Raw genomic sequence first — 13204 nt, 5'->3', positions numbered from 1 at the left:
ACTGATAGAGGAAACAGGTGGAAGATTTTTAAAGTCTCTGTCGCGGAAATGCTTCAAATATCTACCCTTTATTCACCATCTGCACAGATGTAATTAGTCCTTTTTTAAAGCGTCCAGTGTGACATGATGTACCTTACAGTATCACTTCCTGATTGGGTAGTTAGAGACTTCACACACACACACACACCACATCTGCCTCTTTCTGTCTGGGAAGACCATAAATACAGTAAATATAAATAACTACAGCAGAATGAAACACCGCCTCCTTGCCTGCGATTCAAACTGTCATTTCACACTCAGCTGGAGCTCAAATCAAGGCCAATTTCCAATAAACCGGGGAGGAGGGGGGAATGAAGGCCTATTTATTATTCCTTTCAGCTTTTTGCAACTGAAACTGCAGACCTGTCCTCCTGCCTTTTTTCTCTCCCACTCCCCTTTGGATGCTTTTAACAAAAGGCTCCCATCTCTGCTGCTCCATTAATGAGTAGTCTTTGTATTTACTGCCGCCTGGACAAAAAAACCTCACACATCAATTCATTTTGTAAAGCATTAACCCCTGTGACCCTTTACAACTGAAAGCAATATAATTTCTTGTCCATAATGATCTATAATGTTACCAGGTAAATCTGATACCACGTAGTTGAACACAGTTGAATAAATGAGGTATTCTGATATTTGCTTTATTTTGTGCACTTATTACTTACCTTTTTTAGGTTCACAAACCACCAGTAAGGCAGAATATTCCTTATTTGGGTATATTTCACAATTATTACAAGTATTTTAAAATTGATCAAAATATGAGAAGTATTCTGCAATAAAAAAAAAAAAATTAGATTTAGATTTCAGAGCATGTCCTCGAATCCTTCAAGACCTCACGTTTCTGTCATATTGCACCCAAACAGAACATATTTATCTAGATCATCTTTTTTTTTTTTGATTACATTTATATAACTTGCCCTTTGTTTTCTGTGCTACTCCCCATCACATCACATGTTCACTGTTTGCAGCCTTGTCACTGCACAATGTGAGTCAGTCAAACTCCCTTGGAGAGCTCTATGAGAAAGGTGCCTCTGTTGATGCAGCTCTTCCTATCATTCATAACAACTTCCGCTTTCAGAGCTGATCTGTGCCAGCTACCGTTGGACATGGATGCTGTCAGGTCGTCTGTGCACGTGAGTCCAGACCATTAGCCTTTCCCTGGGAGATGGGATCTGGGGCAGCAACACAATGCAGCGTGGGTAATCGACCCAATCAACCCTTTTAGACTGGAAAAAGAGACACGTGACTTTACTGAGTAAGTCAAAAGAACACAAATTAAAGGAGTTAAAGATCTCTACCACATTTAATCTCTTTCATTTCCTGACTAATTGTTTTCCAGGACGCAGGTTTCCCACAAACGTCTGTTTTCAGGACCGGTGTGAATACAACATGCTCTAACTGACAGGCTGACATGAGAAAAAATGGGTCGGGCATGAGCTGACTGAAACAGAATCTACAGTTGGTGGTTTCACAAAAATGTTTAAAGTCTAAGATTGTGTCACAAAAGAAAGTGACTACAGTGCAGCTGTGTTTTGCAGGTATTTTGGGATCTTTCAGCGGACCAACGAAGCTCTTGATGTTTACCTTTTCACCTACAGATGGCAGCTTTTTTGAAGTTTCTTTTTGCATTGTTGTTGGCAGGAACTGTGTTTGTCTGTTGCCAATGTAGGTGTAGTTTCTTAGAAGCTAAGCTCAGAGTGCAGCGCCACGCAGAAGATCAGATTGTGTTTAATCATGAAAGACTTTAGAATTGGACTTAACTCTTTATATATATAACGCAGTTATAATTGTCTCGTTTTTTCATTCTTGTACTGACAGGTTAGTGTATAACTGGACCCTTTGCTGTCTGGTTTGTCTACAGGCATGTGAAACCACACAGTCGCAACAATTTCTACGAAATGTGAAGTGATACTGAGCCATGTATTAAACAAGTCCATGTATTCCTGTAAAAGCAGAAATTTCACTTTGTTAGTGCGCTAGAACTGAGGTACTGAAAATGACACCCAGCTTTACAAACAATGAATCAAATAATTCTCTCTGGAAATAAGCCCCCTTTGAGTTTTCCCTGTCGACTTGCCCAATAATTGGTCCAACTGTGATATAAATCAGAAAGCACCCTTTATTTGGAGTTCTTTGATGCATAATTGAGCTGCCGAGACTCAGACGGCGCTTTTTCATTGGTTCTTTGTGCTGACACAGATGGCTTGTGTCTTTCAAACAAGCCTTTAGGGTTACTGCAGAGTGGTAACATTTCACTCAACATAAAGGTGAGTGAACAAAGTAGTAAATATAGGCTGTAATCTTAACAAATTCAACATTGAAAAGCTTCCTATCGTTAGGAATCTAGGGTAAATTAACAGCAAAAATGCTTTGAGCAACCACCGTTTCTATGCTTTACCAATCTGTTTTAAGAAAATTCACAACAAAATAATCTACAGCCATTTTGCATCAAACAAATATAACCACATTTATTTTGAAAGTATAAAATTTCACACTATAAAGGCCACTTTTCAGGGTAAATTGACAACCTTTCTGTAAGATTTACACAGACAAATACCGTGTCCCTCTCTGCTGGTCTAACATACTATCCAGGTCTGTGGCAAAATAAAATGGTAATTGTTCTACTCCACCACAGAAAGTAGTTGGCAAGATCTGAATAATTTACTCAATACAGGAAAATGGCAGGAGAGTGAGAATTCCTGATTTGTACATCCCACAGAGGAGCAGGTATTCCTAAATGGTTCTCTCTCTTTATTAAACCGGCGTACAGGCACAGCTTGACGTTACAGGCACTGTTTGCCTTCTACTGGGAGACTCAGAAAAGAAATCTGCAGTTGACATTCTTTACAATGGCACCAGTCAGGCCACGAGAGCATCCCCATGGAGAGAGCATCCTCTGTTTGTACAAGCAGGGCGACTTGCACTACGGACCTCGCTGTCAGAGGCCGTTTGGCTCACTGCAGATCTGGTGAGGTGTCCAGACTTTGAGCATAGTGTTCACATTCCTACTCACTTACCGTGACGTGGTGCTCACTGAGGTAGAACAGTTGTACCAAAAGACTTATTTATAAAGAATACAAATGAGTAACAGTCACATCAATAAACTTAAGAGTGGAGTCATGGGGGGTGGGGGGCAACGTCACATTTCACCCACATTTTCATCACAACAATATGTAGACCACTGACATGTCTGGATATCTGAAAATACCTCCTTCCAGCACAAACTTCTCCTGCGCTTATTTCCCTTTCAGGAACAATGGCAGTTTTACAGATATACTCAAACTGTATTATTACATCTACAAGCCAGTGGGAACAATTCAGGTGTGAAAATACTTGCTCGGGTTATCTCGGCATGTGAAATCTATCCTTCCAACTCTCACACACGCTATTCAAGAGTGCAAACAAAAACAAAGATAAGTCAACAAAAGGGAACTAAAGCAGACACTTGTCCTGTCAGAGAGGGCACATTGCCATACAGAGAGTACAACGTGTTTGTCGATACTCCTTCCACATTAAAGAGGAATCTGTGACATCCCTTTTGAAGGCTCCCATCTCTCCTGAAGGCTGGAATGAGCTAAGCGAGCCGAGTGGCTCCCGGCAGGGTGGGCAAGGCGAGGCTGGGCTGCGCGCCGCTTACAGCTGGACGCCCAGCCCTCTGTAAGGACTAGGACCAGCTGCTGTCCATCAAACCCCCCGTCCCCTTGCGTGTGATGATGCTGTCTGTTGATTTAAGGAGCCTCTCTAGACAGGGTGCGTTGATTTTGCCCGGCGGGGGGCCTCTGGGCGCAGAGTCTGTCTTAATGTGGCTGTCTGTGCTGGAGGACACAGCGCTGTCCTGCGTTAGGTCTCTGGTGAACAGCAGGTGCCTGGGACCAGCCTGGGCCTGCTCTGCTGTGGGGGAGCAGATGGGTGACGTGTGGAGCCACTTCAGGTTATTGGCGGAGTAGGCTCCAGGAGGAGTGAGGTTGGTGACTCTCAGGGCTTTGGCGCCGGCGGGAGGATCACTGACAGGGACAGGGCTCACTGCTGCAGCGGTGGTCACTGGAGATAGCTGTTGATCAGAGATGGAGACACAGATTAGGGTAAATTGTTAAGAAATGTAGTATTTAGTGAGAGTTCCTATTGATCAGTAAAACTGTGAATGAGACAGTTATGAGTTTGCATAGAATGCCCATTTTCATCTGCATATATTGGCCTAACATTTTATTTGATTAAATCTGACTGAGGACCGGAGGATGAAAAGGTTAAAAAAAAAAAAAAGAGAGATATTTTCTTGTTTTTATACACATATTAAGAAAGGTAGGTCGGTAGGTAGGTATTTACTTTATTAATCCCCGAGGGGAAAAATTTTCGCTACAGCAGCAATAAGATAATAATAGAAATAATAGAATAAATAATAGAATAGAATATAATAGAATAATAGAAAAGCAATAAAATAGCAGTAAATAGCAGTAAAAAAAAATAAATATAAAATGCACAGTATATACAGTACATTATATATCTATATATATTATATACAAACAAACCGATGCTATAATCGCACAAAAAAAAAAAAAAAAAAAAAAAATGTTTGGCCACATAGGGACAATGCCAATCATCACCTCAAAAAACAGCTAGGTTGCCTGCCTACAAACCCAACATAAAGTACACATTAGCATTCATTTGCAGTTGTGTTATTGGGTACCAAATACATTTCAGTTCAATATTCACTTTTAGCTCTGTTTTGCTACCTTTAGCTGCAAAATGCGAGTTGCTGCTAAAGGCCACATGCTAACTTTGTCTGTATGCCATTTGATGCTGGGCACATAATCCCAGCCCACTTTCTCTGTTTTGGAAAGCAAAGCTAGTAAAAGAGACTTTTAGCCAAAACCAGTAAAGTTGAAAACATAACACTAAAACAGTGAGCTGAAAGAAGATGAAGTGCACTGAGCCAAGAAGAGCAAAAGCTAGTAATAAATCTGTGCATTTGTCACTATACTCATGTCACAGTACAAATGGCAATTTACTTCATTTTTGTTATAAAAAAAAAAAATACTGAATATAGCAGTAATATTAACAGCATGACCACTTCCAAAATGAAAAAAAAACCTGTTTATTTGTGGTGACTGGAAAAATAAAATGGAGCATGAAATTCCAGGTTATGGGAGGGTGTCAAGATTAGCCACAGAAATAAATCCTTACCAATTAAATGCAAAGGAATGTTCTGACCTTTCTTATCCCCTTAGGGACACTCCTCCAAAATTACCTTTTCTCCTCTGTCATTGTTCTTAGCAAACCTGAGACTGCAGTAATACCTAAGTAAAAATAGCTTTTAATCCTCCTTTCCCTGTCCCAGACCTGTGATTAAATAATAATAGATATTTTAGTTGCTCCTTCACTGTCACCATATGTTCCTGGCAGCAGGCCTCCTCTAACCGAAGAGCTCTTACGCAACACTTCTGCTTTTTTTTCTTTTTTTTTTTAATTATTTTTTTTATAACCTTACCTTCAGTTTCTTGGAAGGAGCAGCTTCCTCTGTCTGGGTGACAGCAAGTTGGTCTTGGAGTTTAACATTGGGGAACCAGCTCTTCAGCATTTCCTCCATTTTAAGAATGATACTGATATATTTCTCCCTGAGAAGTAGGAGAGTAAGGAGAAAGAAACAGAGAGAATTAAAAATATTTACTCAAGCTATCGTGCATGAATGAGTAATCTACCAAAAATCTTGCCACCCCCTTCTCTGAAACATTATATCTCCATCAAGCTCACAGGAAATATGCAATCTTGAACAGCTCGTGAACACATCAACTCGCTCAGCAAAGCCTGTGCTCCATGTGTGTGTGTGTGTGTGTGAGGGGGGGGGTTGTCTGAAGTACATTTCTCACATGTTTTGCGCTCACACGTGGCCTGATGTATAATAGTTCTCCTCGCCTCTAAATATAAACACCAAAGCCGCAACGGCCTCCGACAGCATCACATTGAAAATTAAATAGTCGACGCAGTTTGGATTGGAGGTGGGCACAGTCAGCGTCACATAAACTCCCCACCCGTCAAAACCAGATGGTGAGCAGGGATTAGCCGGTGTCATATGATCAGGAACCTTCCTGCTATATTCCATTCAGAGCATGTTAAATTCACGTGAAAGATTATCTGCAACAGTGACTGCTAAAAAAGTCACTTTGATCTTATCTACCATTGTGTTGCTGCAGGGGCTGCCAGCTGGCAAACACAGAGCAGGCACAGGGAAGGACGGAGGGGAGGGGTTTAGTCCACCTTCCAGCCTCTGCCCGGCTGTCTGCAGGGAGGCTGCCACACCCACTCTTTGTCTCCCACATGAAGGCAGCAGCTGGTGGGTGAGGGCTCTAATTAGGCCGTGCCAGACTCAGCAGCACTTTGTCTTGTATCAGTACACCTTGACGCAAAGCCTCTGACTGCCCGCCAAGACAAATATTGCGTCCCGTATACGTATCAGATGTCGGTGTGATCATATCGTGTTGATATGGTCGCGAGGTGCTATTGTTCTGGAAAATTGTGCTGTTCAATTTAGCTCTAAAATGATTATGTTTACTTTTTTTGGTTATTCAATCAACTAAAGACAAAAGCTGATCACTGGTTCCAGCTTCTCAAATGTGACAACTCTCTGCTTTTATATGACTGGATATAAAACCCTGTCGAGCTTTTAACAGGCAGTTTGACAAAACTAGCAATTTTAAGATCTAACACTGGGCTCTGAAAATTTTTCATAATTATTAGCTATGTGAGTTTTTTTTTTTTTTTTTTAAATCTTGCACTGGAGTTTATTTATTGTCATTTCATGTTTCATCAAAACATTGTCTTATTTATATTGTGATATATATTTTAACCATATTAGTTAGTGCGTAAATATATGAAATGAGCCTGAAAATGGCAGCTTCATCAAACATTTCAAGGAGAGAGACTTTCTCCTTTAAAGGGTGTAATATCATACTCCATTATACTGTCTGGCCAGTGGAGAGCTAATCAAGCAGACACAAGTGTGCTGCTCCCCCTGTGGAGCCTGATACATTTTTAACAAGATGCCCAGCTACAGTGAGACCCAGCCATCTCTGCAGTAAATTTATCCTGAACGTGTGGGGGTAGCAGCAACCTGCTGTGAGCCATGTGTCAGACACATAATGGAGACCACTTTGACCCGCAGATAGAAAAGCTGCATTTCTAGCACTTGTAATTGTACGTTGGAGGGGGGGGGGGGATGTATTGAAGCCGTAATTCTGATCCAGGTTTGAAACAACCTCAGTGGACGATAGCATTTAAGAGATACAGGTTTTCTAGGCTGTATGGAGCGCACATGTTCCTCGGCTTATATATAAATGATCTACAAAAATAGACACATACATGGGGAAATACTGACTACGATTGTTACATGTAGAACGGTATGTGGGTCACACTGAGGACACTTACCCCATGTAGGGGTTCTGCAGAACACCCATGATCCTCTGAATCCTGTCCATGGCCACGCTCTCCTGGAAACTGCTGAGTCCTGGAAAAGAAGAACGTTTTAGCATTAGCCACATGAACTGTGTTGACAGCAGGGCTGAGTCTGTGCGGCAGATGGGTTGTGTGAAACGCGTGTGCGGAGGAACAGACTCCCTGCTTTCTGTAGATGGGAAGTGTTGGGTCAGACAAGGTTTGGGTTCGACCAAACTAAGCGGTTTCAGAGCTTATCTGAACATGGTGCCGTGTCTTCCGGCGACCCATATAATGCCTGCTTCACTTGAGACTTGAGACTTTAGTATAATATGTTCCCAATCACCTCTGTCAAGCAAAGTTTACAGGGGAGTGTGAAGTGAGACATTTCTTGATCTCGATGGGAAAAATAAAAATACAAATGTATCTCTTAAATGGATTGTCAAACAGTGTGACTGCTGAGTGAACTTTTACCCAAATTGAGCTCCATTATAATAGACCAACATATGCACACACGTTCACAGGGAATACTTGTGGTTGCTTGATAGTCCTACAACAATACATATTTTGGACATCTCACTCTCAAATCTCAGGGACACGTATGCCACAAAGACTGTCTATTCAGTCTATTGTTTTTCTCTGAGAGAGAAGAAAGACAGGAGCAAAGAGAGACACACAGAGATGTAGACTGAGAAACTGTTGTGTTAAATTGTAATAATTTGTTCAGATTCATAGCACAAACATGAAAGGAGTGACTTACTTTCTTTGTATCTCCCTGAACGAAGGCCATTCAAGATTGATGAGAGAGGATGAATGTAGCATTGGAGCTCCATGCACTGAAAATGATAAGAGATTTATTTGTAGGCAGGTGATAAAACGTTCATTTAAAAAGCTGACATCAAACCAGCTTTCACAAAGTGCTCCTCATTTTAATACAGAAGTTGATCAACATGTTCTGGATGACTGACTGGCTTAGGACAGAGTGACTCTAGTTCTTGAGAAAAGCATAACTACTACTCCCTCTGTGGGAACAGGTGAGGGTCATCTTTACTGGAAACGCCATGCATGAGGCGTTCGGTAAAAATCAGCAGGGGAGTCGATCTGGGTGAAGGGGCACGCTCTAGTTTTGCTGACACTGTCAACCACCTCCTGTGGGAAGCAGACATGAGTCGCAGAGGTCCTCACCTTAGTGCGAAAAATCCGGTCTTTCTCTGATGCGTTGGAAATGAGCTGCCGTTCTTTGCACTCCTCCTCCTCCTCCGCGGAGCTGCGAGGTCTCTTCAGTGCTTGCTGCGTGCTTTTGCCATTCAGTTTTTCTCCTTGCTGTGTTCTACACAGTCCGGTGGCACTGCCTCTGTCCCGTTTCTCCATGCGGCCGGGAGATCCCCGGCTGGAAACCTCCCTGACCTCGCTCCAGTTAGTCTCGCCCTCCTTCAACTCGATGCTCCGGCGGCAGCTGCTGTCAGACGGGCCCAGGTGTAGGGGGACACCGGGGGACGGAGGAGCTTCTGTCTGGCTGTGCTTTCTGGTACAGTCAGACTCCTGTTCGCTCTCGTTTTCCTCATTGTCACTAGCCAGCCAGTCAATGGAGTTGTCCGAATCTGTAGCAGACATCCTCAGCTGCAGGCTCTAACTAGCACTGACCATCACTGACCTAACAGAGAGACAGAGAGAGAGAGAGAGTCATGGTTACTATATTGCAACAACACAGTGATCACCGTGATAAGGACGAGAGAAAGCAGCTAAAAAGCAACCATTTCAAGCCGTACAGACAAAATAACCCACCGCAGTGTCTTTGAGCAAACACTGCAGGTTGGTCTGGATAGAAAACGTCCACGGAAACACGGCATCTCCAGCCAAGCAGACGTGAATAAAGGCAAGAGGCTCGGGAGCAGATGGTGGCAGTGAGACCACAGTTGTTGAGACCACAATGACCTGTTTGTTTTGCAGATGCGACACCTGAGCCAGTAAACACGGGCCGGCAAACATCAAAAGCAAACACCAAACAATCCTGCGCTGCCATCAAACACTGAGGGGCTAAAATCCTCCTCTCTCTGAACCATCGTCATTGTTAACCTCCACCACGTCTTGACGTCACACACACACACACACACACACACACACACACACACACACACACACACACACACACACACACACACACACACACACACACACACACACACACACACACACACACACACACACACACACACACACACACAAACACATAGCTACATTTTACAGTCGGAGGTGTATTTTTCCCTCACTCGGCCTCTATCAGCTGGGCTGCCAGCTGCCACCACCACATTCATTCATAAACATTGTTAGCTTGTTTATTCAATGGTGGGGGGGGGGGGGGATCTGCCACCATGGCGACCAGTACCTCAAAAGACTGCAGACCTCCCATCGGCACAAGTGACACTTGTGGGGTTGAGGGAAAAAAAAAAAAAAAAAAAAAAAAAAAAAGGGTTTCACAAAATGGGAGGCTGCAGCTCTTGTGTGTTCACAGCAGAACAGTGCCTCGTGAATGAAAAGTCCATCCGACCAAATGCCCCCACACAGATACTAGATTTGCTCGAAGGATCTTCCAACATGTTTGCTCAGTGATTAGTGCAGAAAGGAAGTGTGAACGGCATTTTCAGCACAGCCGATTATTTTTGGTGTTTGAAAGCCTGACGTCTGCCATGTCCCTCATTTCCTGTGAAATTTGAGGAAAGAGGAGTTAATTGCTCCCTCGTTCTTTGCCTCAGGATAAGTGCCTTCTGATCTTATTGTTGCAGAGGAGGGTGGAGCAGAGATTTAACGATTCACTGAACATAACACAAACAAACAAAAAAAAAAAAACAACCACATAAATATTTCACTGTTGTTGTTGTTTTTTTTTATGATAGCAGGATTCTTAGAATGGCTCCTGGGGAACAGAGACCACAATTAACCAGAGTTAACACATATTTTAAAGCAGTATATTAATATCCAACTCCAGAAAGGTATTTAAAATTAAACAAACACCACAAGAGCATTAAGTAACACACTGTGGCCATTCAGATAGGTCAGAAAGGACCTTTTATCTCCATCCAAGCTATTGCAATGTCTATGCAAAGCGTCCGTTATCTAACTTTTGTGTTATATAATACCTACAGTATTAGGCCTATGTGTTAACTATATCTCATTACTTCCTATAATGAGTTAATCTTCTAAGTCAGATATTTATGTTTTTCTATAAGAAGGCAAACCAGTACAGTGTCTGAGAAAAGGCAGGCTATCATTCTGTCTCTTCTTAAATAAAAAGGCATTACGTGTATTTTCAGTACAGCTGAGAGCCATGACTTGTTTGATTTGATTCTGTTAATAAAACAACAGACACATGCCAGGCTTGTCCAAATACTCACTTGTCCCGGGCCTTTGAATAGCTACAACTCACAGGCCCACAGTCGTTTCTATGATAAAAAAAAATCCATATAGCTGCCGGCTGTTTACACCGTGTTTTATTTATTTTAAATCAAAGAAGAGTGTGACATTTAAAAAAAACATATAAAACAACAGTTAGCCTTCGTGATCTCACGTCTCCATCTACCTGTGTAGGTGGGGCACCTAAATAGAGATGCACAACACTTAACACCTACACCCTGATGCCTGAATTATATGAGAATACTTTTTTTTAAATGATAATAATTCAGAGGTCAAAACATCACTAACTTCCACCATAAAGGAGAGAAAAGCGATAATGTGAATGATCGGATCTATCCGCCTGAACGCAGGTTCAGATCAGTTGGGTAACAGACACAATAGACTTCCTCATCAGTTTTAAATTTGGCAGCATGCAATGTTAGATTAAATAAAACAAAAGACGCAGACAAGGAGAGACTAATAATCACGCCTTAACTGTCCTATCATATAATTCATCCTTCAACACCCAATAACTGCCTGTTTTTTTGTTTGTTTTTTTTTTTTGCTATCATCAAGTCAGTGTCAAATTCCTTTGGATGATCTTAAAAAAAAATAAGATTATCTCAGACTTTCGAAGAGACACACACGCACAGAGAATCGGTTTGTCTGAGGATTGAAAATGAGATGTGGAGACTGCCTACCTTCCCAGGATGGAGCGGCTGGTCGTACTCGTCCTTTGTTCAGTGGTAAATCCAGCAGGACTGTCGGGCAGAGAGCAGCTGATGTGCTGAACGTGCGGCGTGTGAGCGGGGAGGGAGTGCAGCCAGCGATCGGGCCCGTGTTGCTTCTCCCAAGGCAACGTGTCTGGGAGGGCGGGATTAGCGCGCAGCAGCACTCCCATTCGCTCCTCCAGCGAGCCCGACTGACAAATCGGCTTCTCCGCTGAGTGCAACTGCGGTCCAATAGGCGAGGCCGGTTTACATATGCAAATGACATGGAAATGACACAAACACGTGGACACGCGGATCGGTTTCATTTCAGCAGCTGGGCGCAAAGTCAATCCAGGGCTGGCTTTGGTCATTCTACAGGCATTCTTCCTCGTTATATCATCGGGATGATGATGCCTGACTCGAGGCATGTCAATGCGTTGAGCGGGCCTGGTAAAGGCGCAGTCAGCACTTTCAGGAACAACTGTGATGGAGTTTGCTCAAGGGCACTTCAACAGATGGTATTTTAAATGGGCACTGTCTGGTCATTTGGTCTATAAAATAATTGTGAAATAAATGTATCAGTTGTGGAAAAACTACTTTCATGATTTTGAGTTAAAGTCCTGCATTTTAAATGTTCCAGAGCATACTGGCAAAGCTATTTGATACATTTAGGGATCAATAACGATGTATCGTAATTAATTAAAATGGTTTTGTAATGTAATGTAAAATGTATATTTCCCCTTTAAAGTACATTTAAACAGAATCATGTTCAAAATTGTACTCAAGTAAATGTACATCGTTTACATGAGTTATGAGAGGTCTCTCAATTGTGAGTGATACATTAGCATGAATAATAATCAAATTCATTATTAATGGTTTCATGTAGCTCTTCTTCAAAAGCCAAATACACCAAAATTAGATTTTTACAAGCAAAACTGTGGTGAAACAATAATAGTGTTCAATATGCATCTTTTTTTTCAGGCCTAGTGAGGGTAAAGGCATGACTCACAGGACCTCTGTTTGACTGCCTGAGAGGGTGGGATTAGAGCACTCTGTCAGAGGCCAGACGAGAATCCTGAGCCTGGAGCCAGTGAGTCACGAACCTTCTCACAGCAAAACAGGATCACGTGCGCTCGGGAGACACCCACTCCAAACTCACGACCATCCTCCTCTCCTCGTCTCCCTCAGTTGACAATGAGGACAAACGGATTTAAAACAACACTCTTCTTTCTCTTCTATCTTCACAGTGAACAGGTCACACGAGAAAGATACAAGAAAAAGCTCTGTGAGATGTTTGCAGAGCCAAAGACGCTGCCCAGACATTTTTAACAACCGGGTGCAAATCTGTCAGACATAAAATGTAGAAGAACATCTTGGACTGGCTTCTGTGCTTTTCTATAATGAGCTTGTGCCATGGTAATTAGATTCGAAGAGCAATTTGTGGTCCAGTGATCATAGAGGAGCGTATGCGGCTACTTTTGTTTTATGTGCTCCTTTCAAAAAGAGGAGCAGGCAGGACAAGGGCACCAACAGCCCCGGTGTACAAACTCTGGGTTTACACTCCACTGCTGCGCCTCTAATCACATCCTGCTGTGAAGAATGTGCTCCACAGACAGCAGAGCACCCATAAAGCCGGTCGA

At 42.5% G+C, this 13204-nt stretch overlaps 1 protein-coding gene across 1 annotated transcript; it reads right to left on the bottom strand.

Annotated features, from left to right (window-relative positions):
* Nucleotides 1-2480: 2480 nt before the first annotated feature.
* Nucleotides 2481-11686, bottom strand: LOC138626746 (circadian-associated transcriptional repressor). The gene is made up of 6 exons (XM_069708632.1): nt 11556-11686; nt 8650-9118; nt 8225-8300; nt 7459-7537; nt 5525-5651; nt 2481-4090 (listed from the first exon to the last, which is right to left on the bottom strand). The coding sequence occupies exons 2-6, from the start codon at nt 9076-9078 to the stop codon at nt 3704-3706; spliced, it is 1098 nt and encodes a 365-aa protein (XP_069564733.1). The 5' UTR covers nt 9079-9118; nt 11556-11686; the 3' UTR covers nt 2481-3703.
* Between the last annotated feature and the right edge of the window lie 1518 nt (nt 11687-13204).

The sequence above is a fragment of the Brachyistius frenatus genome, unplaced genomic scaffold (assembly GCF_029030835.1).
Source record: "Brachyistius frenatus isolate BFR_SWC_R1_liver_20210118 unplaced genomic scaffold, ASM2903083v1 Contig_77, whole genome shotgun sequence".
NCBI lineage: Eukaryota > Metazoa > Chordata > Actinopteri > Embiotocidae > Brachyistius > Brachyistius frenatus.
This window is presented reverse-complemented; position numbering and strand designations above follow the sequence as displayed.

Coding starts and splice junctions, on each gene's coding strand:
- LOC138626746 (XM_069708632.1), bottom strand. CDS start 9,078: ATGTCTGCTACAGATTCGGACAACTCCATTGACTGGCTGGCTAGTGAC. Junction 7,538..8,224: donor TTCAGGGAGATACAAAGAAA/GTAAGTCACTCC, acceptor CTTCTTTTCCAG/GACTCAGCAGTTTCCAGGAG. Junction 4,091..5,524: donor CTCCTTCCAAGAAACTGAAG/GTAAGGTTATAA, acceptor TCTGATCAACAG/CTATCTCCAGTGACCACCGC.